Source organism: Crinia signifera, chromosome 4 (genome assembly GCF_055691185.1).
Source record: "Crinia signifera chromosome 4, ASM5569118v1, whole genome shotgun sequence".
In the NCBI taxonomy this organism is placed as follows: domain Eukaryota; kingdom Metazoa; phylum Chordata; class Amphibia; order Anura; family Myobatrachidae; genus Crinia; species Crinia signifera.
Window position 1 is genome coordinate 101,860,646 of NC_139220.1, and position 27,991 is coordinate 101,888,636.

At 44.2% G+C, this 27,991-nt stretch overlaps 2 protein-coding genes across 2 annotated transcripts; one reads left to right on the top strand and one right to left on the bottom strand.

Moving 5' to 3' along the window:
• The first annotated feature begins 230 nt into the window (after positions 1-230).
• Positions 231-8,645, top strand: ARL10 (ARF like GTPase 10). Its single transcript, XM_083182066.1, has 4 exons — positions 231-413; positions 2,502-2,670; positions 2,840-3,015; positions 8,159-8,645. The coding sequence occupies exons 1-4, from the start codon at positions 267-269 to the stop codon at positions 8,402-8,404; spliced, it is 738 nt and encodes a 245-aa protein (XP_083038192.1). The 5' UTR covers positions 231-266; the 3' UTR covers positions 8,405-8,645.
• Positions 8,635-16,820, bottom strand: NOP16 (NOP16 nucleolar protein). The gene is made up of 5 exons (XM_083182067.1): positions 16,624-16,820; positions 13,669-13,777; positions 13,279-13,330; positions 10,792-10,898; positions 8,635-9,042 (listed from the first exon to the last, which is right to left on the bottom strand). Exons 1-5 carry the CDS (start codon positions 16,725-16,727, stop codon positions 8,914-8,916), a joined length of 501 nt encoding a protein of 166 aa, XP_083038193.1. The 5' UTR covers positions 16,728-16,820; the 3' UTR covers positions 8,635-8,913.
• Positions 16,821-27,991: the final 11,171 nt, after the last annotated feature.

Genomic DNA, 27,991 nt, shown 5'->3' on the forward strand with positions numbered 1-27,991 from the left:
TCTCATTGTGTTCCACTGTTTTTCTTCCTATTCGGTTCTCCTCGACCAGACCCCCCAATGATCCTTTATCCCCATTTATCCTGTATTTTGTAAACAAGCGCCGAGTTCCTTCCCTTTGCTTATAGCAAAGACTACTCCACACAGGCTGATATACCACGCTTTTAGGACTGCGGTGCCTTTAAGAGCTCTTTAAATCGAATTTGGGGGCGTGGCCGTACCGTTACGTCAGAACTGGGCTTGGTCCCGGTGGAGTCGCTGCTGGGTTGATGGCGGCTCTTAGGAACCTGTCAATGGTGATCGGAGCGGCTGTGGCGGCGCTGGGCTCTGTGCTGTTCATCGCCTGGAGCCGCTACGTGCCCGGCAGGAGGCGGCTGCGGTGGACGGAACACCAGCGGCTGCAAATCGGTGATCAGGTGAGGCGGCTGCATGTGCTGTCCCTGCCCTGCTGCTTTGCACACACCCGGCAATTATGCTATGCCTTTGCAACTGTCTCGGGAGGCGGCTGTTCTGAGCTTCCCCTGCCCCTGGTACCGTATACACAGCCAGTACCATGCTCCGCGTACAGCTATAGGTCAGGCTCTGCACTTGCTCTGCATGCCTGTGTATAGCTATAGCACTACGTATATTAGTGTGTTTGTCTGACGGTGAGAGATGAGCAGTGTCCCTGGCTACTGCACTGGGCATAGTGTATATCTGTGTGTGTGAACTCTATGCTGCCAGCGGGGGTTACTTCGAGTCATCACAGCCCTATGGGCAGGTACTTGCATCACACATGGGAATGCTATGAATGTTGTGCTACTAGGACAGCAGTGTGATGTTTACACCCCTGTTACTCCTCCTGGTTATCCCTGATCAAACACAGTAACCTATCAGCTGCAGCAGTGCTGGGTCTCCCCACAGGATGGTAAGGGCCTCCCACCTCCCCACCCTGCTAAACAACAATTTCTAGGAATACAGATGTAGCCTCCAGCACTAGACCAATGACCTGTATATCTAGCAACCTAGTTTGTGTTACTTACAGCTATAAATATAGCATCCAATAGTTGTGTATCAGATGCATTACATCATTGCAGCTATTAGATATAAACAAGTGTAAGCTGCTTGCAGTACAGTGTGACTCTGAGAAGTGCTAGCTAAACATTCAAATCTCACAGCTCTTTTCTAGCTTGTGAGAAAGGTTCAATGTATGTGCCTTGTGTTCTGCAGAATTAATAACGCTAGGTGCACACCAGACCGGCCAAAGGAACAATTTATGTTTTCTGAGGATTTTGGGGTTTTTGTTTGTTAATATCTATACACACTGTATTTGCTGCTCAACCTCTGCTCGTAGTGCAGCTCTCCTGATGCTGGGGGATGTTCTCAGAATTATCAGCAGCAGTCGGCTCTGTGTGCTTTACCATTGAGGAAAGGACTGAATGGAGCATTCTCTGTAAAGTGGCACCGAGAGGGGTGGAGGGGCCCCGGTTACATGGAAACAGCAGCTCTTATCAACCCAGCACATGCTGCTATGTGCCGGGCTGCTGCGTGGCCAGGCAGGTGCTTAAAGTGTGTTTTTTTTTTTCTGCATTTTATTCGAAGGGTGCATGGTCATGCCTCCCACGATTAGGCCATGCCCTTAAAAAGGTATGTGGGTTTGGCCAGGCACTCCACTGCCCTGGGTGGCATAATTAAAAATATTAAAATGATGGGAAGAGCGGTAAAGCAAACTGTATAAAACGACCTAATCCATACCTCCCAACATCAGTGTGTCACTAATTGGTACACACAGCAGCGCCCAAAAAGGAGGAGTGACCTATGGAAAGGGGGCATGGTCTAGTGGGATATAACGTCCTCAGGCCATGCCCTATTTTTCACCCTGACTCTGGCGGCCTCGAACGGGACGCGGGACCATCCCCAAAACATACCTCCCAAATGTCCCGTGGAAAGCGAGATAGTTGGGAGGCATACTAATGTAGGAGTCTTGTGCTGGTCACCAAGATTATTTGTGCTGCACATATATTGGTAGATTGGGTTAGGTATGTCAGTGATCAGAGCAATGCTGGATACAACAGCCGATTATATAACGCTTGTCTGTGTAGCATGGCCGATATATCAGCACATAGCACTGATCATGTGTACGGACGATTTGCTGACTACCCACACTTTTTTGCACGGCATATATGCACAGTGGTGTATACACACTGAGTGATTTTTTTTTATTTTTACGCTGCTGTGAACAGCTTTCCATAGCAGGACGCTATGGAAAGCCGTTCAGTCTGCTAGTATTACCAGAAGATTAATGGCAGCTGCTGGTGATGGTGCGGGATCTTGCATCAGTGCTCAGTCTGCCCAAACACACTGGGCAGCTCGAACGGTGAAACTGAGTTGTATGGGCCATAACAGTGCAACTACACAGATGCATGTACATTTCTGCCCAGTTGTGATGTAACAGGACAGCTCCTGATTAAACTGAGTTATGTTATCTGCCCAATGTAACCCTTGTCTCATTTATATCTATACAGGTCAAATATTTGGACCGGCAGATTCTAGTGCTGGGTTTGGATGGAGCCGGTAAAAGCAGCATCATTCATGCATTGAGCACGAACACCATCAGATCCAGCTCTGCACCAACTCATGGGTTTAATACTGCTCAAATCCTCAGCAAGGGTCTGAGACTTGAACTGTTAGAGGGTGAGTAATTGTAAGAGCCATTTTTTTATGCCGAAAATGAGTTTATTGGAATTGTTCCCATCCGAGCCATATTAGTTTCCAGTACTGGAAGTTTTTTTTGCATTTAAGAGCTGCTGCAGTAAAAAATGTATCGCCGATTATATATTGATGGCGGTTTTCTTCTGTCTAGTTGGAGGCAGCCTGAATCTTCGGACCTATTGGAACCAGTATCTAAAGAACGCACACCTTATGGTATTCGTGGTAGACTCTACAGATGACAAGCGTTTGCAACTAGCTAGACATGAGCTGCATCGGTTGTTGGAAGAGGCACCACGACTGCCGCTGATGGTGCTGGCAAATAAGCAGGTAAATTCTGAGCAGATGTATTGTGTTATTCTAGGGACATGAGGTATTTGGGAGTGTATATATACTAAAATATTGCTTTGCTGGCTTTATATTATTAAATTGTGATACATGCAAAACCAGGCATGTTCTGGGTGTATTACTATCACGCTATTAAATCCAAGCCACAGAGTATCGTGGCTTTGACCATTCTACATCCTTTGGCAGCTATATTGGTATCGGCTGTTAAGGTCTTGATGCCTCTTCTTTGTAGAACTATGAAAGCAATGGGATACAGTCACTAGGCCTACAACAACTAGGTCGACATGGGGTTTTTCACTTTTATTTTATTTTTTTGCGCCAACGTGCAGTCATGTGGTATTTCATGCCCTGCCATCCACTAAGGCAAGGGTGGGGAACCTCAGGCCGGGGGCTGTATGCGGCCCCCGTAGCTGGTCTGAGTGGAATTCTCGCGAGAGGTCAGTCGTTCTCGCTAGATTCTTCTTAATCAACAGCAACCGGAGACTGGGAGTTCTATTCAGCGGCAGCCACCGGAGCGTGGGACGGCTGCAGCAGGACAATTTGTAAGATACATTTTTACATATGGCCCCCAAAGGATTTCCCCCCCATACAAACGGCCCTTGGCACAAAAAAGGTTCCCCACCCCTGCACTAAGGCATGGGTCTTCCACCTGTGGCCCTCAAGATGTTGTGAAAGTACATGTTCCAACATGCATTGACACATTTTTTTCCTATAAGAGCATGCCAAAACTGTCAGGGCATGCTGGGACATGTAGTTACACAACATCTGGAGGGCCACAGGTTGAAGACCTGTGCACTAAGGCATAGTGGGAGAATAAAATAGTTTGCCGAGCTTAACGAGGCACTGTGCCCGAAGCATGGCGGTGCACAGTGATGCACTTTTTTAATGTCCATGTCGACTGTGTGGACATTAGGGACAAAAAAAGTGAAAAACCCCATGTCAACCTAATGCTTGTGTCGGCCTAATGACCCTGTCAACCTAACCGCATGTCAACCCTCAGTCATGTCAACTTAGTTGCTGTCTATCCAATGATCCATATCTGAAAGCAATAGTTCTAGTGTAATAAAAGTATGGCACATCATCCCAGAATGCCTTGTCATCCCAGAATGCCTTGTCACACAGTTTTAGCACTCCCAAACAGCAAAACGGTGGCAAGGCATGCTAGGACCTGTAGTTTCACAACCGCTAGAGAGCCATAGGTTGGCCAGGCCTGCCATATAGCTATAGTGACACAATCCTGTGCACATCTGCAAAGCACATATTTTTAGAGAATGTTCTTTTTTGGGGTGTGTGGATCATTAGGTCAACCCCATATAGGTGACATGCAAAAGGTACACACTTGGATGAGGTAAACATGGAAATAGTTGATAAGTAATTTTTTCTCTTTTTTATTTGGGTGCCATTTATTATTTATTATGCAACTCCAATTAATGTACCACTCGCCATGCTTCAGATGACGTGCCTTGTTCTGCTGCTGCACAAGTTACAATTCCCAATTGTAGACCACGTGGATGTATATGATGAAGTTGAAAATATAAAATAAAAACTTGTTGACCTGAGATGCTTTCTACCTTTTTAATATGTTAACCTATCATGTTAAACAACCAACCCCCCCCCCCATTTGTTTTTTGTAAGGGTGCAGTGTGTTATAAAACACTAGAACACAGTACGTGTAGGGACATCCTAGTGTCAAGGTGGCCATACACTTATGCAATTTGGGCCGGTTTCACTCAATTTCGACAGATCGGCCTGAGAAATGAACAAAACCATGTGCACCGCAGGTGGGGCAGATGTAACATGTGCAGAGAGTTACATTTGGGTGGGATGTGTTCAAATTGAAATCTAATTGCAGTGTAAAAATGAAACAGCCAGTATTTATCTGCAAAGAAACTAAATAACTCACCAAAATGTAACACTCTGCACATATTACCTCAGCCCCACCTGCAGTGCACATGGTTATGTTCATTAAAGGAGTTTGCTTTTGCAATCCAACCAGAATCGCCCCCCAGATCCAATGTGTGGCTCCATGCACATTGGATCCGGAGATTGAACCTCCTGCATATAGGATAAATTGAAATTGCAGCCATCAGTGTCGCAGCTGAATCCGGTTTATTGCATCCGATTTCCCTTTTAACTCTCCGGGCATGTCTCATGTAAAAATGGCACATGAAGTGCCAAATCGGATTGAAGGGCTGCTGGGGGACATCAAGGGATATAGGATGCGACTTGCCCTTCAGACAAGTTGCACATGTATAGGGGCCTTCATTTGCATTTTAGGGTAAGATACTTAACAAAGGAAGACAATGTATTAAGCTCAGGGGAACGACCATGATACGCTGGGGGTTCCCATGTAGGAATCCCCCAGACCTGCCGCCCCACTGTTATGTGTGAGCGCCTGCCCACTCACGCACAGTGGCTGTGCATGCACGACTATGGGCAGTCACTAAAAATCTCTCCCCTGTGAGTACAAGCGGGGGAGCAATTAAACTAGAATAGGGTCCCAAGTCTCTGTTCTTGAGATTCCACTGTTTGAGATTGTTTGTTTGCCACTAACATTTTATTCCTTTTGCCACTAACATTTTATTCCTTGTGGAATTGTTCTTATTTCCATCATATCTAGCTCTTTGCTCTGGTGGCATTTTATTTTTTCAACTTCATGTACAGTAGACCAGAAAAGATCAATAATATAAAAGGAAGATGATGTGGAATGAAAATTGCACAACTGTTAACACATTTCTAACTCAAAACAAATGTACGCTTATATGTAAAATTTCACGATCTCGCTTTGTTTTCAAATCAATAGAACATTGTGAAAATTAATTATGAATTAATATTGGCAACAAAGTTTGTTTACATACAACTTCCGATCGCGAAGCATAAATTGGTATAGTCAGAGAGCTGAGAATGCTATCGCAGCCTGCTAAAGTTCTCTCTGATAATAAACATGAATATCATGACAAAACAAAACATCACAACACAAAATGTTCGTTCTGAGGTCCTGCCAATAATGCCATGAGGCTCCACAATTAGCGTACAGCAAAAACTGTGTTTTTTAATTAATTAAAAATGAACAGTAATTTTAATATTTTTTAGTTGCAAGACGTGACCTATAGAAAGCAAGTAATCAACTGGATATATGCAACAGCCTTTTACTATAGACCTGGCCAGCCTGTGGCTTTCCAGCTGTTGTGTAACACATTGCAGCATGGCCTGCTAGGTTTAAGCATTCCCAAATAGCAGAACTGGTGCAGTTCATTCTGGGACTTGTAGTTTAAGAGCAGCTGGAAAGCTTGGCCAGGCCTGATTTAACACTTTGCATACTAGTGTTCCTTCTAGGAACTGGGCAGGGCTGTACGGGGGCAGTATGAAGGACTGGGCCCGCCGACATCACAGTTGTGGGTGGGCCCGGGCCGCTGATGCTGAACTTGGTTGACTACCTCATCAAAGGGGGAACTGGCATCTACTGGCGATGGGCTTTCAAGTGCACACCAGTAGGATGCAGGCTGTTCTAGCAGGGTGCTGCTAGAGGGATAGGGCGTAATTTGCCCTTTAAAAATCAGGCATTCCTTCTAAAACACTTCATACAGACACCTATTTTAATACTGGTTTAACCCACGTAAAGCAAAGTATTTTCTTGCTGGTTTTAATTTTAGTGACTTCATTTTTGTGGTAATGGTCAAAGGCTATATCAAATCAAAAATAGGTAATATTGAAATGATTCTACTCAATATTTAGCATCCATTGGAGCAGATGTATGGAACAGTGATAAGGGAGAAATTGCCCATAATCAGTATTGACGCAACATCTATAATTTGCATGCTATAAAATGATACAGGCCAGCTGTGCCAGAGCCATGGCAGAAAGACTCACATTGGGTATTCACCTAGCAGGTCACCAATCCATAATTGCTTTTTTGTTTATGCAATAAGAAAGTACAACTTCCATCCATCTGTGTTTTGTATAGCCTTGGGCTATTGTATTAAGTATACTGATCATCTCCAGGATTTGTAGGTTCTAGTACAGAATCTGGGAAGTTTAAAGTTCTGACTGCTGTGTTGAGAAATAAATACTTGTAAGAATCATTACATCGAGCACAGAATTGAGTGCTCCAGCTGCTGATTGATGCTACAAAACATAATCCTGCCACAGTGAGCACATTTGAAGTAATGTATTTCCCAGACTAATGACTCGGGAAGCATTCTCTATATGTAGAAATAGAGCCGCCGCCCCCCCCAATGTACATATGTGGCTGCCGTATGGTAAGATGCACACATTCTTAGACTTAAACTGGGTAAGACGAACCTGCTGCAGAAACAGACAGTAAATATGTAAATTAGCACCATTTGCGTATAAAAAGATGTTGATTTGCAGATCCACCTCTTTTCCAGACTTTCCAAAAGTCGAAAACAAAATTGATTGAATGCCAATTATCTATTGTGCAAGATGGTCGCTATGGCCAAGTGAATGTCAAAATAGTCAAGCAAACATTTTTAATTATAATAACGACCTGTAATGTTTAACTTAATTTTTTTTTTTTGTTTGTGTTACCAGCTTTGCTCACATTAGTTATATAAATTGTATTTGTAGTGGATATTTTGAACAGCTCTCAGATGTTGGCACTCAAAGGGTTAATAGAAACCAGTGAAGAATGTGCTTTTTTTGTTGTTGTCATTAAAGCAAAGATTTTATAAAGAACTACAAACGGAGAGAAGTCTTATGGTGTGTACACAGTGTGATGTGCATGATCACCGATGTGATCGCATGGCATACAATTTTGACTATATAGTGCAGATCTGCACTATATAGCCAAGACTTTCTACCGTGCGATACGGGAGAGTGCATCAGTTAAATCCCTTGTGATCTGCGTGCGATACCGATGCGATTCTGACTATATAGTCAGAATCACAGGGTGATTTATACCAGTGTGTACACACCATTACACAAACCAATCCATCAATTATCTCAGCAGTGTTCTCATCCAGTGTATTAATAGCTTTAGTTAGTCAAAGTCTGCTTCCATTCTTCATTAGGATCTTGCTTTTGAGCAATGTATTTGCTAGAGAGCTATATATACACACACACACATGCATATAACTAATGTTTTAATATTGGCCTATCTTTTCAGGATTGTAAATCTACACTTGGCATCTCTGACATTTACACTGAACTATCGCTGCACAGAATCCAAGGCCTAAGAGAGGTGACCCTGCTGGGGACTAGCGCTGTATGTGATGGGTATGGACAGAGCACCACTTTACAAACTGTAAGATCCCTGCTTGAGGAAAGGTTACACATGGTAAAAGTACCACAAGTGCTACATCAGCAAAGCAATCACTGCCCAACATCTCTGGAAAGAGAGAAAAGTGCCTAAATCCGTACCAGACGGCTCATCATCTTCCTTGTGCAGCTGGAAGGACTTGGCCAGCGCCACACGCGCAAACAGTTGCCAAATTTGTAAGATATGTGTTTACAGAGGGCACAGAAAGTGAGGGCTGGACCCACCTTCAACCTCTGGCTTTTAGAACATTGCCTGCTCACTCCTTGAAACATAATTTATTTATAGAAGGACCAATAATTATTTTTTTTTCAAAAATAAAAATGTTACTTTGGAATTGTGGTCATTTAATAATACAAATATAAAACTTAATGTAGAATGAAAACAAATTATGCCTGCAGTACACAGAGACAGAACAGGTCTAGTCCAAACCCACTTGTCCTCATGCACTGTGTAATGAGTGATTGTATTCACTGCTCTATATAAGTAGAGCTTGGTCTGTAGAAGGGTTATACAATTTTGGAGGTCCAGTTTGCTCTCCATCATCATCTCTCACTCCAAGCACATTCTATTTGAATTTCTGCAAACATCACTGTAGGTAAAAGTCATTGTTTTGTCCTTGATGCAATCAGAGCCTTATAATCATCAGGGTGGTGTTGTTTGTACAGGTTGATCTTGCGTTGTATCTGCTTAGGTGTGTCCTGATAGTAGTTTTCATCATCTCGTGCCATCGCCTGCAGACAGAAGGTGGAAAAATGAGCACCATTGCTAAGCTGGCCATACATTCAAACAAACTGCATACGATACAGGTCGTAAGATCGATCAGTGCTTAAACACATATCTGCTTAGGACTGCAAGCCGTCCAGACTGATCATATGTGCAGCATGTATATTCAGTGGAATGTCCTCTTGACCTGCAGGACTGCGCATAGCACCAAAATACCTAATTATGTGCACACATTCAATTGCACGATCTGTCAAAAATTGTGCATCGGGCGGCCAGTTTAAGACAGCTTTTATAACATAACCACTCTGCCTAGAAAAGCTCTAGCCACTCGTAGATCAAGGAGTAATGTTTACAAAATTTTGAGGTGACACTTTAAAACTAAATGTAAAGAGACACTAAGTGCTGAAGCTGTGTACACATGGGCAAAAATTGCTGGCAATATGGTAGCTGAGCGACCATATTGCCAGCGATTGGAGTGTGCACCAGCGATAAATCGCCGGGTGCTCGCTCCCATTTTCAGGCCCCTAATGATTGCTGGTCGGAGGGGCATGCTCCTTTGACCAGCGACTTCCCCTGCCTCTTCTCCAAGAAGTGGGTCATTTTCATAAGAACCATCTCTGGTCGCTGTTGAAAACGGGACACAGAGATATATTGCCAGTGATCATATTGCTCCGTGTGTACACAGCTTCAGTCCAGTGTGTGTTTCACTTGTTAGTGATACCGTAGGTTTTGAGGCGAAAGCCTTAACTCTAGAAATATACCTCAACCACGTCATGGCTTACAATAGTGTGCTATTCTAGATCTGTGATTACCAATCTGCAACAGTATTGTGTGTTTCAGCAATCTCAGGGTTTGTTTTCTTCTAAATGCAGTTTTAAACATTTTTTTTCTTTTATGTAAAACTAATTTAAGAAAAGCAAATAGTACTTGGATACTGGACACAAATCGTGCCGCTATAGCAATTCCTGCTTCCTCACTACAGACATGTAGCAGGAAGGTTAACAGACGAGAGATATTAAGATCTGGTTTGTTACCATGCGGGAGTGCAAACCCTGTTAAAGCCCACAGTGTATCAGTTTAGTGCCAATGCCTTGTTTTTCTCTTCCCACCCAGATCTACTGGGCACATTTAGGAATAGTTATATATTAGTGTTTTATTAATGCACATTATGGGTCTGTCTTTGTCTAGAACACTCAGGAGTAGATTTATTAAGCTCGGTGAAGTGATAAAGTGTCTGGTTTTTATCACTGGCCAATCAGCTCCTACTTGTGAAGTTACAGGCTTGGTTTGAAAAATGACAGGTAAGAGCTGATGGCCAGTGATAAAAAAACAGACATTTTATCAATTCACCGAGCTTAATAAAGCCACCAGATATGTAGAATAAATAGAGACTAACTAGGTGGTGTTCTCTTCCGTTTTAAAGAATAACTATTTTAAATACAAACCTTACTCAGCTGAATTACTGTACCAAGAATGATTGAACAAAAAAGGAAATAGAATATATTCAATCCTGGGACTGGCAATGAAAATAAATATACACCACATCCCTGATGTAAGAGGTGCTCCTTGTACTATATGTACAGTATTTATTCCTATATCAATATTACCTAATGCATACAAAAGTTTTATATAGCCGCAGTACAGTGAATTATTTATGTTCACATTAAGTAGTCTCAGAGCTGTTAAAGTGAACAGACCAGTGCATAGTTACCAGAGTGTTGTAACATATAGGGCTTGTGTATACATGACAGGCATACCTTGTAATTTTCTCCATAGTTTTCCACCATGTGACGAACATAAAGGACCATGTCAGAAGATATGCCCATAGTCTTCTTTGATGGCAGGCTGGCTAAAGCTTTTAGTTCTGTAATGTAAAATAATAATTATATATAACATTTTGACAATACTGAATTAGGAAATAGAACCACTGTGTGCATCCCAGAAGACTTATGGGATGGGTGTAAAGAGCACAGTGACAACAGTCCTTTCCTACCGATCTACATAAATGCACAAAAGCACATACCTGTAAGCTTAAGGGTTTTGTGTTGTGGTGTTTATGACAGTATATTGTACCTGGAATTGATTTTCCTATTACAATCTATATGTAAACAAACATTTTATTTAGGTATCTGTCCTTGTACAAGTCTAAGCAGACTTGTCCCGTGCAACTCACAATGAAACCATCTATGGGGAAAGCACTCATTACCATTAGTAGAAGTACCTTTTAGAAGTAAATAATATCCCTTTTACACCCAAATCCGATCCAGCATTTGGAACACGGATCCAAGCCAGGTCAGATCTGGGATTTGCACCGTTTACACTGCAGCGCCTACCCGCAGTGTAAATGGAGACGGCACTTGGAGATGATGATCATCTCCAAACGCCGGGACAGCCGATCGTCGTGCTAGGGGTAAGCTGCTGGGTTGCCCCAGCCCCCATCCACGAGGTGAATGGATGCTTCACACAAGCATTCAGTCACCTCCTCCCTGCCCCCACTGCTGTCTGCAGAGTACAGCAGCGGAGGATGTGTGTGCCTCCCCTGTCCAACCTGCGGACACTGCAGTCCAGAGGTTGGGCTTTCCCCATTGATGTAAACAGGAGCCGTACCCGTTTACACAAAACAAATAATTTTTTTCCCCAAATGTGCTCAGTCCCAATATGCAGTCACATTTATTACATCCGAGACCAATTTTTTTTTTTTTTAATTGAAACAAGATCTCCAGAGTCATTAAAGAAACACTGGGAAAAAACAATCTGCATGTGCAACTGTATATGGGCAGTGGTCTCATAAACCCAATACAGACTAGGGTATATATGGAATAGGGTCCGAGATTGTTCTTTCTCTGATAGTTAAGAGTGCCATCTTTTGGAGTTTCACTTTTTACCACTAGCTATTATATCTATATAGTGTAAGAAAAACGGTGTGCTTTTACTCCACAGTGGTTCCTCATGTTTTGTTATACACCAACAAAGCGAGGGTTACTACTCCTGCTGAGTGCACTTGCTGGATATGTATGCTTTAGGGCACAAGGGATTAGTCATACCTCGCTGTCAGGGGCATTGAATACCCATCTATAGGTTGTATGAACCTATTACCCAGGATAACATGAGTGTATGTGCACAGCATCTATACAGTACAGGGAGGGCTGCCCAGCTGCTTGGGAAGTGCTGAGTATCCCCTCAAAATGCTAAAATCTTGGTCATGCCATTAGGCCTTTTCAATGTAGTTAGATTGCCCGGTACTTATGTAATATCTGGACTCCCGTTTTTCTTATGAGACCAGGTCCCCTCGCGGGGCTCGCTGCACTCACCACACTTCGGGCTCGCTACGCTCGCCACACTATATAAAATCAACTCCATGCGTAGTTGGATAGTAGGGGTATGAAAAAATGGGGTGCATTTAACATGGGAGTCCAGATAATACACAAGTACCGATTGCCCTACTTATGTATAGATTGTTAGTCTGTCTCCCTGTTTTCCCCTATGTCTACACAGCAGCTGCTGATCGGTAAGTATAGGTAAGTACTGACCCGCTCCCTGTACCTTTTAATGCCCAGAGGGAAGCGTGATCCTGGTGCCATGGTTCCCTAGAGATTTCCCCCCACAATGGGGTATTCCCTCTTCTTCTAGCTGAAGGATATCTCTTTGTGAGTCCAGAGGTTGCCCAAGTATGTAGCAGTTTTGCCGTAACCAATAAGAACATACAGGAACAGGCGCTCCAATTGGAGAGTTTCCCCATGATTTTTAAGAATTGTTTTTATTACAGATCACCTGACATAGCAAATGTTTTGCGAATTACTACAATAAACTTTTTTTTTTTATCAATTAACATTATTAATGTATAATGTATTAATTGGCAAAATCTCCATTCATTGAATGCTACTTTCTCTGGGTCCATGAGGCATAGAACTAGGTGTGCCAACTTCCAGGGTAAGCACAGCAAACAACCCCCCCCCCCATACCAGCCTATTGTCTGTCTGCAAGGAGGCTACAGCTTCGGAACCAGGGGAAGAGCCTGAGCCAAAATTGACACGGTTATGAGGTCTATACAAAGCCGGCTCTGCAGCTATGCTTAACAGCCATGACTGCTGAGGACAAAGGCATTTGTAAAGCGGTGAGGGAGCATCCAATGATATTTTGCCCCTGAATGTTTATCATTAATGAAAACAATACTGTCTGTTTAAACAAACTACTGGCTCTTTAATAGGGAAAGGTATCAATTCAGAAATGGCAGCACATCTTACTTTCAATGACATATGGCTTTCGAACCTGTCCCTGCTCCACATTTCGGTGTTTCTGCAATGAGAAAAAAAAAATATTAACATGAAAAAAAAAAAATGACTTAGTTCAACACCATTGCATATACATGCCAAAGTACCGGTAGCTGGCCAATTCCCTATAAGTTATTTTTCTCGCTCTCTCTACATTTACATATTAACATTACCCCTCCATTACCTGCATGTAGTGGAGGAACTCAAACTTTTTATATACATTTTTTATTGCAAGATAAAGATCAAACCTGTGTAGCCATAATACATTAAAGCCATTAACAATATGATAAAAACAGTGATAAATCACAGCAACTGAGATACAGCTTATTTATTGATTTATTTTTTGGTTCGTTCAATACTTACAGTGTGCGCATGGATTGGTAGAGCTTTATTGGGGTCAGCAGCCAGTCCCATATCAGCCAGGTTACTAGCCACAGATTTGGCGTCATTCCAAGCGTTTCTGATCTCATCGCTGTGATCAAAGTGTGAACATCAGTTAAATGACAGAAATAAAAGGATTTTCTAGCTTGACACTTTGTTCCGAATGTAATAAGGCAGCAATCAATTACAAGACAAAATCAGCTGGTTTTGCAGTGTAAATGATTGACGGTTTAAAAAAAATGTCACTCACTACAAATTAATTCAGGTGCGACTAAATTTTTGCAATGGCACACTTCCTTAACCCCTTAGGTGGTATGGCCAGAAATTTCTCAGGGGGACTCTGGAACGCTCAGGCACCCGAGTCCTCCCGAGCTGCCTCAAACATCCTCCAGCCTGCCGCCAACGTCACTGCTGACTGACAGGCAGCGGGGGGGAAGCCGCTGCAGGGAAGTTGTGGAGGTGGGCCCAGCTGCTTGGGAAGTGCTGAGTATCCCCTCAAAATGCTAAAATCTTGGTCATGCCATTAGGCCTTTTCAATGTAGTTAGATTGCCCTATTTATGTATAGATTGTTACAGTCTGTCTCCCTGTTTTCTCCTTGCTTTCCCCAATGTCTACACAGCAGCTGCTGATCGGTAAGTATAGGTAAGTACTACCCGCTCCCTGTACCTCTTAATGCCCAGAGAGAAGCGTGATCCTGGTGCCATGGTTCCCTAGAGATTTCCCCCACAAGGGGGTATTCCCTCTCCTAGCTGAAGGATATCTCTTTGTGAGTCCAGAGGTTGCCCTAGTATGTAGCAGTTTTGCCGTAACCAGTAAGAACATACAGGAACAGGCGCTCCAATTGGAGAGTTTCCCCATGATTTTTAAGAATTGTTTTTATTACAGATCACCTGACATAGCAAATGTTTTGTGAATTACTACAATAAACTTTTTTTTTTTATCAATTAACATTATTAATGTATAATGTATTAATTGGCAAGATCTCCATGCAGGCGGCAACAGTATACATGGGCAGACTGGACACGGCATCCGCAACCATCTTTGTGTTTGACCGCCGCCTGCAGATATCCGCATGTGAGAAGAATCTGCAAGTTCGTGGGGGATTCGAGGGGTTTCACCAGGATGTTTTTCAGGTATTACATGGCGGGTATTGCACGGAGGTCCGGGTATGCTCGTTGTGGCAGCGCGCCTACTAACCTTGCGAGTATGATACATGTGTATAGTGACTGAAACACTCACATCATACGCCATGCAATCATTGCTGTCATGCCTCAGTATACACTACTCCAATTGTCACATTACAGTGTGTTATACTGTGCTACATTACACTGTATTACATTGCGTTGTCACGTTACACTGTTATTACGTAACAGTCTGTCACATTACTCTGTGCTACACATTAGGCATTATGGCATGTGGTATAATATGTAATAGGTATTACGGCATGGCATAATGTGTAATGGGTATTACGGTGTGTGGCATAAAGTGTAATGTGCATGACGACATGTAATGGGTGTGTGATGTGTAGATTACATTGTAGTTTGTACATTGAAGCACTGTGGAGCTACATTGTGGTTTGGGAATGTTACAGCTGGATCCTGCATAATGTTTGGTCAGTGTAAAATGGTATGCAAACCTGGGGTCTTTGTTTTATTAGTCCCTGCTTCGGGAGTGAATTATTAGGTCGACAGTCATTAGGTTGACCACTATTAGTCATCTGTGAAATGGTCGACACAGGAAAAAGGTCTTTTAGGTCGACATGAGCAATAGGCCAACATAGGAAAAGGGTGATGTCTTTCACCTTTTGGTGTCTATGTTAACATATGTCATAATGGACACCCAATTAGTGTAATGCGTACCCCCCAATGGACCGTCGCTTGGCGCACTTTACTATTCCCAACTGTAGTCCATGTTGATTGTAAAAGTTTGCACAAGCCATATGAATAAAAAAAGAATTGTCAAAAAAACTCATCAACCTTTTCACCATGTCTACTTATGCATAGTTGATCTAACAACAAGAACCAACTGCTTCTCAGCCTTTCATGTACCTGATGGGCTGCTCAAGCAGCTGTATACCTGAAGAAATAACTGTTTACGCAGAAAAGAGATAATGCTGCTCTCGAGACCCCCTAGGGGGCAATGGATATCCGATGGATCTGGTGACATTTCTGCTTTTCTGGCTATTGATTATTGGAGACTCCTCACTGCCCCATGCCCTGAAGTTTGTGCATATCTCCCATCAACTCCGCTTACTCTTTGTGGCGCTCCAGATTTCTGCAACATCTACTCTGTTGTGCCCAGCCTCTCCAGCCAGGTACAGTAGGAGCTGCCAGGGCGGACTACACTCACCCAGTCACACAGTTGACAGAGTTGTGCTACATGTGCAGCCCACACCTAGGGGGAAATATATCAAATCTTGGTCAGAGATATAAAGTACCATCCAATCAGCTCCTGTCATTTTTCACAGCTTGTAAAACATAAGTTAGCAGCAGATTGATACTAGAGATAGCCATTGTTGCAGTCGTATTCGAGGCAAGTCTGCAACCAGCCATCGATTGTTATAAACTATATGATGGACAACAATCAATAGTTTTAGATCGATGGCAAAAGTATTCAACATCTGCAATAAACCATCGATGATTTCGAATCATTGAGGGTCAACGGACATCCCTAGTTGGTACTGTATATCGGTAGTGTGCAGATCACCTTCAGTTTTGTCAATTTTCTGTATAGATTGATTCTCTCTCTCGCTCTCTCTCTCGCTCTCTCTCCATACATTTCTCCCAAGTGATCACCTCTATTCCGCACACAGCTTTAGTTGCCCCCAGCTGGATCACTACAAATCCCTGCGCCCCCTGCCAGCTAAGGATCGGGTTGGAGATGCGGGGGGTGCAGTAGCATATGTACAGTGCGCTGCGGCCCATGTGTGTCCTCACCAGGTGATCCGCGGAGCAGCTTTCTTCTGCGCCCGGCGTTTCAGCTTCTTCCTATTGACGCTGTAATTGAACGTGTTCTTGGTCTTCTTCCTCACTTTCCCCATTACTGCGTCGGCGTCTGCTGCTGTGGTGAAACACGCGGCGCTCTCCCTTCCCCGTACTGCAAGTCTGCAACACACACCTAGCGGCGCGCCGTGCAGGTCGCACGTGTGTGACGTCACGGCGAGGAAGGGGATTCTGGGAAGTGTAGTTCTAGTGGCAGTCAGTCGGAACTGGCAGCTGTATTAGTAGTATAGCGCTTTACAATTCCCCCAGTGCTGTTATGTGCTGTGTCTGTCTGTCACATCCCTCACATGCATTGCACATGACAGGTATAAAGGTCAGTTAGTGCCAGGGAAAAAGTTACCCACGGAAACCAATCAGCTTTGAAGTAACTTTATTACTCTCCACCCAGGGCCGGTGCTAGGGTGTTCGGCGCCCCCCTGCAAATCATAAATTTTGCGCCCATTGCCATTGCAACAAGCTGCCGCCCGATTGTGGGAGTGTATGCAACATGCGATCCTATGGAGGATTTCGGGTGCATGTACATGTATGCATACACCATCTCAGTGCTGTGTCCGCAAAATGTTGGAGGCACTGAGGGCGGGATTCTTTAAAATCCGCAGCCCTCTTCGCCGGCCACCGCATTTCTAATGACCGCATATTCTCTAAAATATGCGGTCATTAACGCAAGGGACAGCTCTTGCGGTAAGAGCTGTCCCTTGCGATGCGGCGCCATTGCTGGACTTCCGGGTCTATGACCCGGGAGTCCGTCTGCGCATGCGCAGACTGACGCGCCGGCCGCAGGGCATGCTTGGAGGGATCTGTGACGGATCCCTCACACACCTCTGCGGTAAGAAGCCCATAGGCTTCTGCAGGGAACCGCCAGCTTTTGCTGGCGATTCCCTCCGCAGCGGTGACACTGCGGAGGGAGGTTAGAGAATACAGAAATGCGGTAAAAACCCCGATAACAGGGTTTTTACAGCATTTCTGTAATAGAGAATCTCGCCCTAAAGGTGCCCATACAGGCTGCGAGAATCGCATACGTTATGGGCTAGATCGCATCACACAGCATGCATGCAATGTTTGTGCAATGCAATCCGAAAGCAGTACAAAAAGTATGTGCAGCACATACTTTTTGTACTGTGCGATGCGATTCCCACGAGAGCGCACATCGCATCGCACACTGCTATTGCAGTAGGCAGTGACAGTGAGGGCTGAGGCAGCTTTAGCAGAGCAGGGAGGGAGACAGCGCCTTTTCAGCATGGAGCCTCCCTGCGGGATGCAGTTAAAATCCCGGCGGTCGGGATCCCGGCATTCAGAATCCTGACGCCGGAATCCCGACCGCCGAAATCCCGACACATTCTCCCTCTGTGGGTGTCCACGACACCCCTGGAGGGAGAATAAATTAGTGTGCCGAGCGTAGCGAGGCACCGGGCCCGCTGCGTGGCGAGCGCAGCGAGCCCGCAAGGGGGGGGGGGGGGGGGCGATCCACGTCCCCCCCTGGTCGGCATTTCGGCTGTCGGGATTCCGGCCTCGGGATTCTAAACGCCGGGATCCCGACCGCCGGGATTCAGTACTGAATCCCTCCCAGCTTTGCAGGAGCTTCTGAGTGGGTAGCACCGGCCCTGTCTCCACCTATTATTTTGCAAGTAAAAACCGGACCCGGACAAGACTCCGGAATGGGGGGTGCCTTGTCCGGGTGGATGCCTGTGATAGCTTTCACCAGGGACATGAGGAAGGGGAGATTACAGCCTCTCCGTGTGGTCCAGACTGTTCAGCTTTAACTACATGCCTGGACCTACATGGAGGCTTATTCTCCCCCTCCTCTTCTCCTAGGGTTGCCACTTTTGTGTTGAGCGATTCCCGGACAGTGACCCGCCCCTTGACACAATCACAGCCCAGACAGGTCCCCAGAACACCAGACTGAACAGGGTCTATTCATCAATTTGTGTCATTCCGGAGCATGTAGTGTCCGTTCCGGGAGGTGCCTGTCCAGGGATGTCCTTTCTGGGGGGGCTGTCTGTGACAGCTGTCACCAGGGAGAGGAGGAGGGAGAGAATAAAGCCTCCTTGTACGGTCGGGGCATGTAGCAAAAACCGGAAAGGTCCAGACAACACGGGGAGTCTGTAAGCTCCCCTTTCCCATGTCCCAAGTGAAAGCTATCACATGCATCCCCCCAGACAAGAAACCCCCTGGACGGGACACTTACCGGCGTTCTGGGTCCGGTTTTTACTTAGTCCCTTTTTTAAATTGGTAAGCATGGCTATCGGGAGCACACATACCTGCAGTAATCCAACATTGAGCGTAAGATTTACCTTGCTGCCAATTGAGTCCTGTCACCCAAGTATTTGTAAATAGACCCCTGATTGCAGTCAGAGTTTTCATGTCACCCCACGCTGATGCATCCGTGGATATTCCTCAGTAGTGCACGAGACAGCTGCTTCAAATATATACTCAATATATTTGTGAGAACATTATGTTATATCCAGTCATGGAGGTGTCTTTTTGGATCATTCTGTAGTTGTAAGATGAGCACGGTCCACATAATAATGAGGTGCTATGTAAATAATGTTAATAAATAAATTACTTGCCTATCAATTTGCAGATTTATTGAATCCATTGGATTTAAGTAGAAACATTATTTGTATGTGTTGTTGGGTGATACATATGAGATGTGAATAACCAATGTTGCAGAATTCTCTTCTTATAGTATAAAGCCCCATACACACTAAAGTTGTGTACACAAGGGGGCGATAGGGGCTGAAATTGCTGGAAATATTGCCAGTGATGGGAGTGTGCCCCAGCGATAAATCGCCAGGTGCGCGCTCCCGTTTTCAGCCCCGTTCTAATCGCTGGTCGCAGGAGCTTGCTCCTGCGACCAGCTGATTACCTCTGCAGCACCACAGGCAGAGGTTCCCTTTCATCAGCGACCATCTCTGGTCGCTGATGAAAAGGAGAAACTGAGCAATATATGGCTGAGCAATATATCTCCCCCGTGTGTACGGGGCTTTAGTAATATTTTAAACACTAGCACTTCTGAGATATATTGTGTGTAATAATGCGTAACCCTTTGAGTTCCAAAATCTTTGTAAAGCCCCGTAACCCTTTAATGCGTAACCCTTTGAGTTCCAAATTCTTTGTAAAGCCCCGTACACACGGGGGAGATATATTGCTCAGTTTCTCCTTTTCATCAGCGACCAGAGATCATAAAGGGGCTAAAAACGAGAGCATGAACCCGGCGATTTATCGCTGGTGCACACTCCAATCGCTGGCAATATGGTCGCCAGCGGTGCACACTCCAATCGCTGGCAATATGGTCGCCAGCAACCATATTTCCAGCGATTTTAGCCCCTATCGCCCCCGTGTGTACACAGCTTAAGAGATGTTCAAAATATCTGCTAAAAATGCCAGCGTCGCTCACATTTGTTATATAAATTCAAATAAATAATTTTGTGCAAAAAAGATTATATTTCCTATATATGGTAAGCATTACAGGTCATTATAATGAATAAAAATATTTGCTTGGCAATTTTTATGCAATTGCAGTTATCGATCACATAAAAAACATCCAAATTGCATGCATTTGACAGCAGGGCCAGTGGTGCATCTTCCTTGCGTATCGCATTGGAGCCTGTGAGTCGCACCACCAGATCTGCCAGGCAGGCTTGGCTGGGATCGTATGCGATATATTGTGTGCAAAAAGACTGCATATGATATATCGCATGCGATCTTGCCGTTTGGAAGGTCACAGTGTCTTAAAGGTGGGGTCACGGGCAACTTCTCCATTCAGTGTATGGCCAGCAATAGTGTGTGTGCTCAACCGATGCACGTTCCTGCGGGTTGTTAACAATGTCCTCCGTCATCTGTACATGCAGCTCAATTTGATTATATTGTTAACGACTGGATGTATGTAACAGGGTTTCGATGATGTCACTGAACGATATTATTAGCATTATAGTTTAGTTTGTATGCACTATATCGTTTGCCTAGAGTTCAAGGAAAATAGTTGATTATATCGCCTCAAGGAGTGAATTGTCTATTGCAGTGGTCAGGAAACAGGGGTAACTTACCTCAAATGGGGTAAAAATAAAATCCCTGTGGGAATTGGACGTTCGCTCTGCTGAGACACATCCGGGCATGCATATGAATCTATACAAATTTTGTACCACACACAGCAAGTCAGCATATATAAATATATTTTGAGGTAAAAGTTAAAAAAAGTTCCCTGACCCCTGGTCTAGTGTGTATCTGGCTTAAGGAGCAAAATGTATCCCATTAAACGTCAGCCATGGCTGATTGTAAGGCGATTTGACAGTAGCACATTATGCTGCAGGAATGCAGTCATTAGGTTGACAGTCAATAGTTACATATAAAAAAGGTTGACGTAAAAAAAGGTCAACATGAGGTTTTCATGATTTTTTTAAACCGACGTGTTCATACGTTACCATCCCAGTGGGCATAGAGGGAGCATTAAAAAGGGTGTCGAACTCAGTACTTAACCCCTTCCCGACATTTGACGTATATATACGTCATGGCCGCGATGCCTCCCCCCGTCGGCGATCGCTGCGATTGGCTGTTCAATGTGAACAGCCAATCGCAGCGTTTTCCTGTGTTACCGGCGAATCAGACGCTCGGTAACACAGGGATCGGACTGACGGACCAATCACAGCCATGGCGCGTGATTTAAACTAACGGTGACTGCGCTGCAGACGCCATTCCGGTCTGGAATTGCGTGCAGAGCGGTCACCGTGCCAATCTGTCGTGATATACTGACCTGATCCTTGCCTGATACTTACCTGATCACCGCTGGTAGCGTGCTGCCAGCAGCTGGATGCTTCCTGGATCTTGTGACTTCCTGTGTGCTGCTGCTGCAGTGTCATAGAGTGAGAGATAGTGAGAGATAGTGAGAGATAGTGACAGAGAGTGATAGAGAGTGCTATATTTTGTGTCTGCTGCCCCCCCTTTTGTGCTGATCAGTATATCTGTGCTGATCAGCAACTTTTTGGGGGTGCAGGGGTTTTTTTTATATATATATACCTGTCAGTTGCACCAAAGGTTGTGCTGCCTGTGCAACTGACTGCTGCCCCCCCTGCTGCCCCCCCTTTTGTGCTGATCAGTATAAATTAACTGATCAGCAACTTTTTGGGGGTGCAGGTTTTTTTTTTTTATATATACCCTGTCAGGTTGCACCCACAGTTGTGTGCCTGCTGCCCCTCACTGCTAATCAGTGTTGCATCACTGCATCACTGATCTGCAGGTTTTTTTTTTTGGAGAGTGCAGTGGGGTTTTGTTTTTACACCCACGTTGCTTTTGTGGGTGTCCTGTGGCCGCTGAGCGCTGATCAGTGACGTACATCACTGAACAGCATTTTTGGCACAGGGTTGATATAATTTTTTTTCTGCATTTTTTTTAAATTGTTTTTTTTTTTGGAGAGTGCTGTGGTTTATTTTTTTTAAATTGTTTTTACACCCACGTTGCTTTTGTGGGTGTCCTGTGGCCGCTGAGCGCTGATCAGTGACGTACATCACTGATCAGCATTTTCGGCACAGGGTTGATCTATTTTTTTTTTTGGATCAAATTCCTGTTGCCTTTGAGCGCTGTTCAGTGACGGACATTACTGACCAACATCTGTGCTCAATTTTTGGCGCAGGACCTTTTTTTTTTTTTTTTTTTAACCCCTTCAAGGTTGTACCAAAAGCTGCCTTGAAGTTGCTGAGTGACGTACATCACAGATCAGCATTTTTGCCACAGGGTTGATCTATTTTTTTTTTTTTTTATTGGGATCAAATTCCTGTATAAAATATTTTTTTTTCTGCACTACATACACACTACACACTACATACCCCCCGTGTTGAAATAAAGTTTGTACCCCCCCTACACTATACACGTGTTGAAACATTACACTTACAGAAACACAAAAATAAAAATGGCATCCCAAATGTCATCCCAGTCATCCAGAAGAATGTATTCAGCGGAGGAGGCATATGCCATGCTTGCCTCTGACTCTGACACAGCCAGTGATGCAAGCGGGGAATTTGAAGGATTCGTCTTAACCTCATCTTCCTCCTCTAGTGATGAGGGACCCCCTCAAAGACGCCCCCGTAGAGCAGCTGAGACCCCCCCCCCCAAATGATTGATCCCGTATGGACCCCACCACCAGACAATTTTGAGCCCCAGGTTCCTGAGTTTTTGGCCATCCCAGGAATCCAATTTGATTCAACAGGTCTCAGAGAAATTGACTTTTTCCAATTATTTTTCTCTGATGATTTTATAAATTTAATGGTGGACCAAAGTAATTTATATGCCCAGCAGTTTATTGCTCAAAACCCCACGTCATCATTTGCTAGGTGGACCCCTGTAGATGCAGTAGAGATGATGACGTTTTGGGGTCTGGTGTTACATATGGGCATAGTAAAAAAGCCAGAAATTAGGCAATATTGGAGTACAGATGTTCTGTACAGCACCCCACTTTACCGTATGGCCATGACTCGGACTCGTTTTGAGACAATCCTTAAATTTTTACATTACACCGATAATGCACAGTGCCCACCCAGAGATGATCCCACCTTTGACCGGCTATTCAAAGTCAGGCCGGTCATTGATCATTTCAGTGCCAAATTTGCAGAGATGTACATCCCTGAAAAATGTATTTGTATTGACGAGTCCCTTATACATTTTAAAGGAAGGGTTAAATTCCGCCAGTACCTTCCCAGTAAGAGGGCAAGGTATGGCATAAAAATGTATAAACTGTGTGAAAGCACCTCAGGGTACACCCACAGGTTTAGGGTATATGAAGGGAAGGATTCAAGAATTGAACCGCCAGAATGCCCCCCCTCCCTCGTAGGTGTTAGTGGAAAAATTGTCTGGGATTTAGTGCACCCCTTCCTGGATAAAGGTTATCACCTCTATGTGGATAACTTTTACACTAGCATCCCCCTGTTTAAGGCCCTTGGTTCAAGAGGTACAGCAGCTTGCGGTACTGTGCGCAAGAACCAAAGAGGCCTCCCAAAAACGCACATTGCCCAAGTACTGAGAAGGGGTGAAAGCAGGGCACAATCCACCGAAAATATGTTGTTGGTCAAATATAAGGACAAGAGGGATGTCCTTATACTGACAACAATTCATGGAGACAGTACCACCTCCGTCCCTGTACGAGGTACCAGTACCCACACCTCAAAACCTAATTGTATCCTAGATTACAATAAGTACATGGGCGGAGTGGATCTTTCAGATCAGGTACTGAAGCCGTACAGTGCCCTGCAGAAAACAAAAATCTGGTACAAGAAGCTGGCCGTGTATATCATCCAGATGGCACTGTATAACGCTTACGTGCTATTCCATTCTATCAGCCAGAGGGGGACATTTATGCATTTTCAAGAGGAAGTCATAAAGGGCCTAATATTTGGGAACCAGCAGGCAGAGGGCCCCAGTACTTCTAGTACTGGCCCCCGTATTGTACCAGGGCAGCATTTTCCTAACGAAATCCCCTCCACTGCAAAAAAGGGCAGGACACAAAAAAGGTGCAAAGTTTGCTATAAAAAGGGAATAAGAAAGGATACTATTTTCCACTGTGAAACTTGCCCCGACAAACCCGGCCTATGTATAAAGGAGTGTTTTAAAATATACCACACATCTATGGATTATTAGGTTCATCATTTCACCGTGCTTCGGGGGTCTTGCTAATGCCACATAGCACCCACCATTCATTCCACCAGAATCTGAGCTGCAAAATCCAAAAATCACTCCTTCCCTTCTGAGTCCTGCCATGCACCCAAATGGTATTTTTTGGTCACATGTGAGGCATTGCCATACTCGGGAGAAATTGGGGCACAGATTTTGGGGTGCTTTGTCTCCTTCATTCCTTGTGAAAATGAAAAATTTTGAGCCAGAACTGCATTTTTGTGTAAAAAATTTAATTTTTCATTTTCACTGCCCAGTTGTACCACAATTGGTGAAACCCCTGGGGGTTTGAAATGTACACTATACCCCTAGTTGAATTCCCTGAGGGGTGTAGTTTGCAAAATGGGGTCACTTGTGGGGGGATTCCACTGTATTGGTGCTTCGGGGGTCTTGCTAATGCGACATAGCACCCACCAACATTCCACCAGAATCTGTGCTGCAAAATCCAAATATCACTCCTTCCCTTCTGAGTCCTGCCATTTTTTGGTCACACATGAGGCATTGCCGTACTCGGGAGAAATTGGGGCACAGATTTTGGGGTGCTTTGTCTCTTTCATTCCTTGTGAAAATGAAAAATTTTGAGCCAGAACTGCATTTTTTGTGTAAAAAATTTTATTTTTCATTTTCACTGCCCAGTTGTACCACAATTGGTGAAACCCCTGGGGGTTTGAAATGTACACTATACCCCTAGTTGAATTCCCTGAGGGGTGTAGTTTGCAAAATGGGGTCACTTGTGGGGGGGTTCCACTGTATTGGTGCTTCGGGGGTCATGCTAATGCGACATAGCACCCACCAACATTCCACCAGAATCTGTGCTGCAAAATCCAAATATCACTCCTTCCCTTCTGAGTCCTGCCATGCACCCAAATGGTATTTTTTGGTCACATGTGAGGCATTGCCGTACTCGGGAGAAATTGGGGCACAGATTTTGGGGTGCTTTGTCTCCTTCATTCCTTGTGAAAATGAAAAATTTTGAGCCAGAACTGCATTTTTGTGTAAATAATTAAATTTTTCATTTTCACTGCCCAGTTGTACCACAATTGGTGAAACTCCTGGGGGTTTGAAATGTACACTATACCCCTAGTTGAATTCCCTGAGGGGTTTAGTTTGCAAAATGGGGTCACTTGTGGGGGGGTTCCTCTGTATTGGTGCTTCGGGGGTCTTGCTAATGCGACATAGCACCCACCAACATTCCACCAGAATCTGTGCTGCAAAATCCAAATATCACTCCTTCCCTTCTGAGTCCTGCCATGCACCCAAATGGTATTTTTTGGTCACATGTGAGGCATTGCCGTACTCGGGAGAAATTGGGGCACAGATTTTGGGGTGCTTTGTCTCCTTCATTCCTTGTGAAAATGAAAAATATTGAGCCAGAACTGCATTTTTGTGTAAAAAATTTAATTTTTCATTTTCACTGCCCAGTTGTACCACAATTGGTGAAACCCCTGGGGGTTTGAAATGTACACTATACCCCTAGTTGAATTCCCTGAGGGGTGTAGTTTGCAAAATGGGGTCACTTGTGGGGGGGTTCCACTGTATTGGTGCTTCGGGGGTCTTGCTAATGCGACATAGCACCCACCAACATTCCACCAGAATCTGTGCTGCAAAATCCAAATATCACTCCTTCCCTTCTGAGTCCTGCCATGCACCCAAATGGTATTTTTTGGTCACATGTGAGGCATTGCCGTACTCGGGAGAAATTGGGGCACAGATTTTGGGGTGCTTTGTCTCCTTCATTCCTTGTGATAATGAAAAATTTTGAGCCAGAACTGCATTTTTGTGTAAAAAATTTAATTTTTCATTTTCACAGCCCAGTTGTACCACAATTGGTGAAACCCCTGGGGGTTTGAAATGTACACTATACCCCTAGTTGAATTCCCTGAGGGGTGTAGTTTGCAAAATGGGGTCACTTGTGGGGGGGTTCCACTGTATTGGTGCTTCGGGGGTCTTGCTAATGCGACATAGCACCCACCAACATTCCACCAGAATCTGTGCTGCAAAATGCAAATATCACTCCTTCCCTTCTGAGTCCTGCCATGCACCCAAATGGTATTTTTTGGTCACATGTGAGGCATTGCCGTACTCTGGAGAAATTGGGGCACAGATTTTGGGGTGCTTTGTCTCCTTCATTCCTTGTGAAAATGAAAAATTTTGAGCCAGAACTGCATTTTTGTGTAAATAATTTAATTTTTCATTTTCACTGCCCAGTTGTACCACAATTGGTGAAACTCCTGGGGGTTTGAAATGTACACTATACCCCTAGTTGAATTCCCTGAGGGGTTTAGTTTGCAAAATGGGGTCACTTGTGGGGGGGTTCCACTGTATTGGTGCTTCGGGGGTCTTGCTGCGACATAGCACCCACCAACATTCCACCAGAATCTGTGCTGCAAAATCCAAATATCACTCCTTCCCTTCTGAGTCCTGCCATGCACCCAAATGGTATTTTTTGGTCACATGTGAGGCATTGCCGTACTCGGGAGAAATTGGGGCACAGATTTTGGGGTGCTTTGTCTCCTTCATTCCTTGTGAAAATGAAAAATTTTGAGCCAGAACTGCATTTTTGTGTAAAAAATTTAATTTTTCATTTTCACTGCCCAGTTGTACCACAATTGGTGAAACCCCTGGGGGTTTGAAATGTACACTATACCCCTAGTTGAATTCCCTGAGGGGTGTAGTTTGCAAAATGGGGTCACTTGTGGGGGGGTTCCACTGTATTGGTGCTTCGGGGGTCTTGCTAATGCGACATAGCACCCACCAACATTCCACCAGAATCTGTGCTGCAAAATCCAAATATCACTCCTTCCCTTCTGAGTCCTGCCATGCACCCAAATGGTATTTTTTGGTCACATGTGAGGCATTGCCGTACTCGGGAGAAATTGGGGCACAGATTTTGGGGTGCTTTGTCTCCTTCATTCCTTGTGAAAATTAAAAATTTTGAGCCAGAACTGCATTTTTGTGTAAAAAATGTAATTTTTCATTTTCACAGCCCAGTTGTACCACAATTGGTGAAACCCGTGGGGGTTTGAAATGTACATTATACCCCTAGTTGAATTCCCTGAGGGGTGTAGTTTGCAAAATGGGGTCACTTGTGGGGGGGTTCCTAACTTTTAGCATCTTATGGTGCCTAGAAACCTACATGGTGCCTAAAAAATAATCTCATAAAAAGGAGGCTCCAAAATCAAGTAGGTGCTCCTTCTATTATGAAGCCTGTGGTTTGGTCAACGTGCACACTAGGGCCACATATAGGATATTTATGAAAACAAAAGAATTGGGGGAATCAATTTTTAGTCACATTTTTTAGTAAAATCTACTGTGTTACTTCGAAAAATGTATTAAAATTGAAAATCTGCAAAAAAAATGAAATTTTGAAATTTCACCTACACTTTGTTTTAATTCCTGTGAAACACCTAAAGGGTTAACAAACTTCCAAAATACTGTTTTGAATACTGTGAGGGGTGCAGTTTTTGAAATGGCATCATTTATGGGGGTGTCTCACATACAAGTCCCTCAAAGTCACATCAGAACTGAACTGGTCCCTAAAAAAATCAGTGTTTGAAATTTTCTTGAAAATTTGAGAATTTGCTATTCATATTTTAAGCCTCCTAGTGTCCAAAAAAATTAAAAGGAGGTTGAAATAATGATGGAA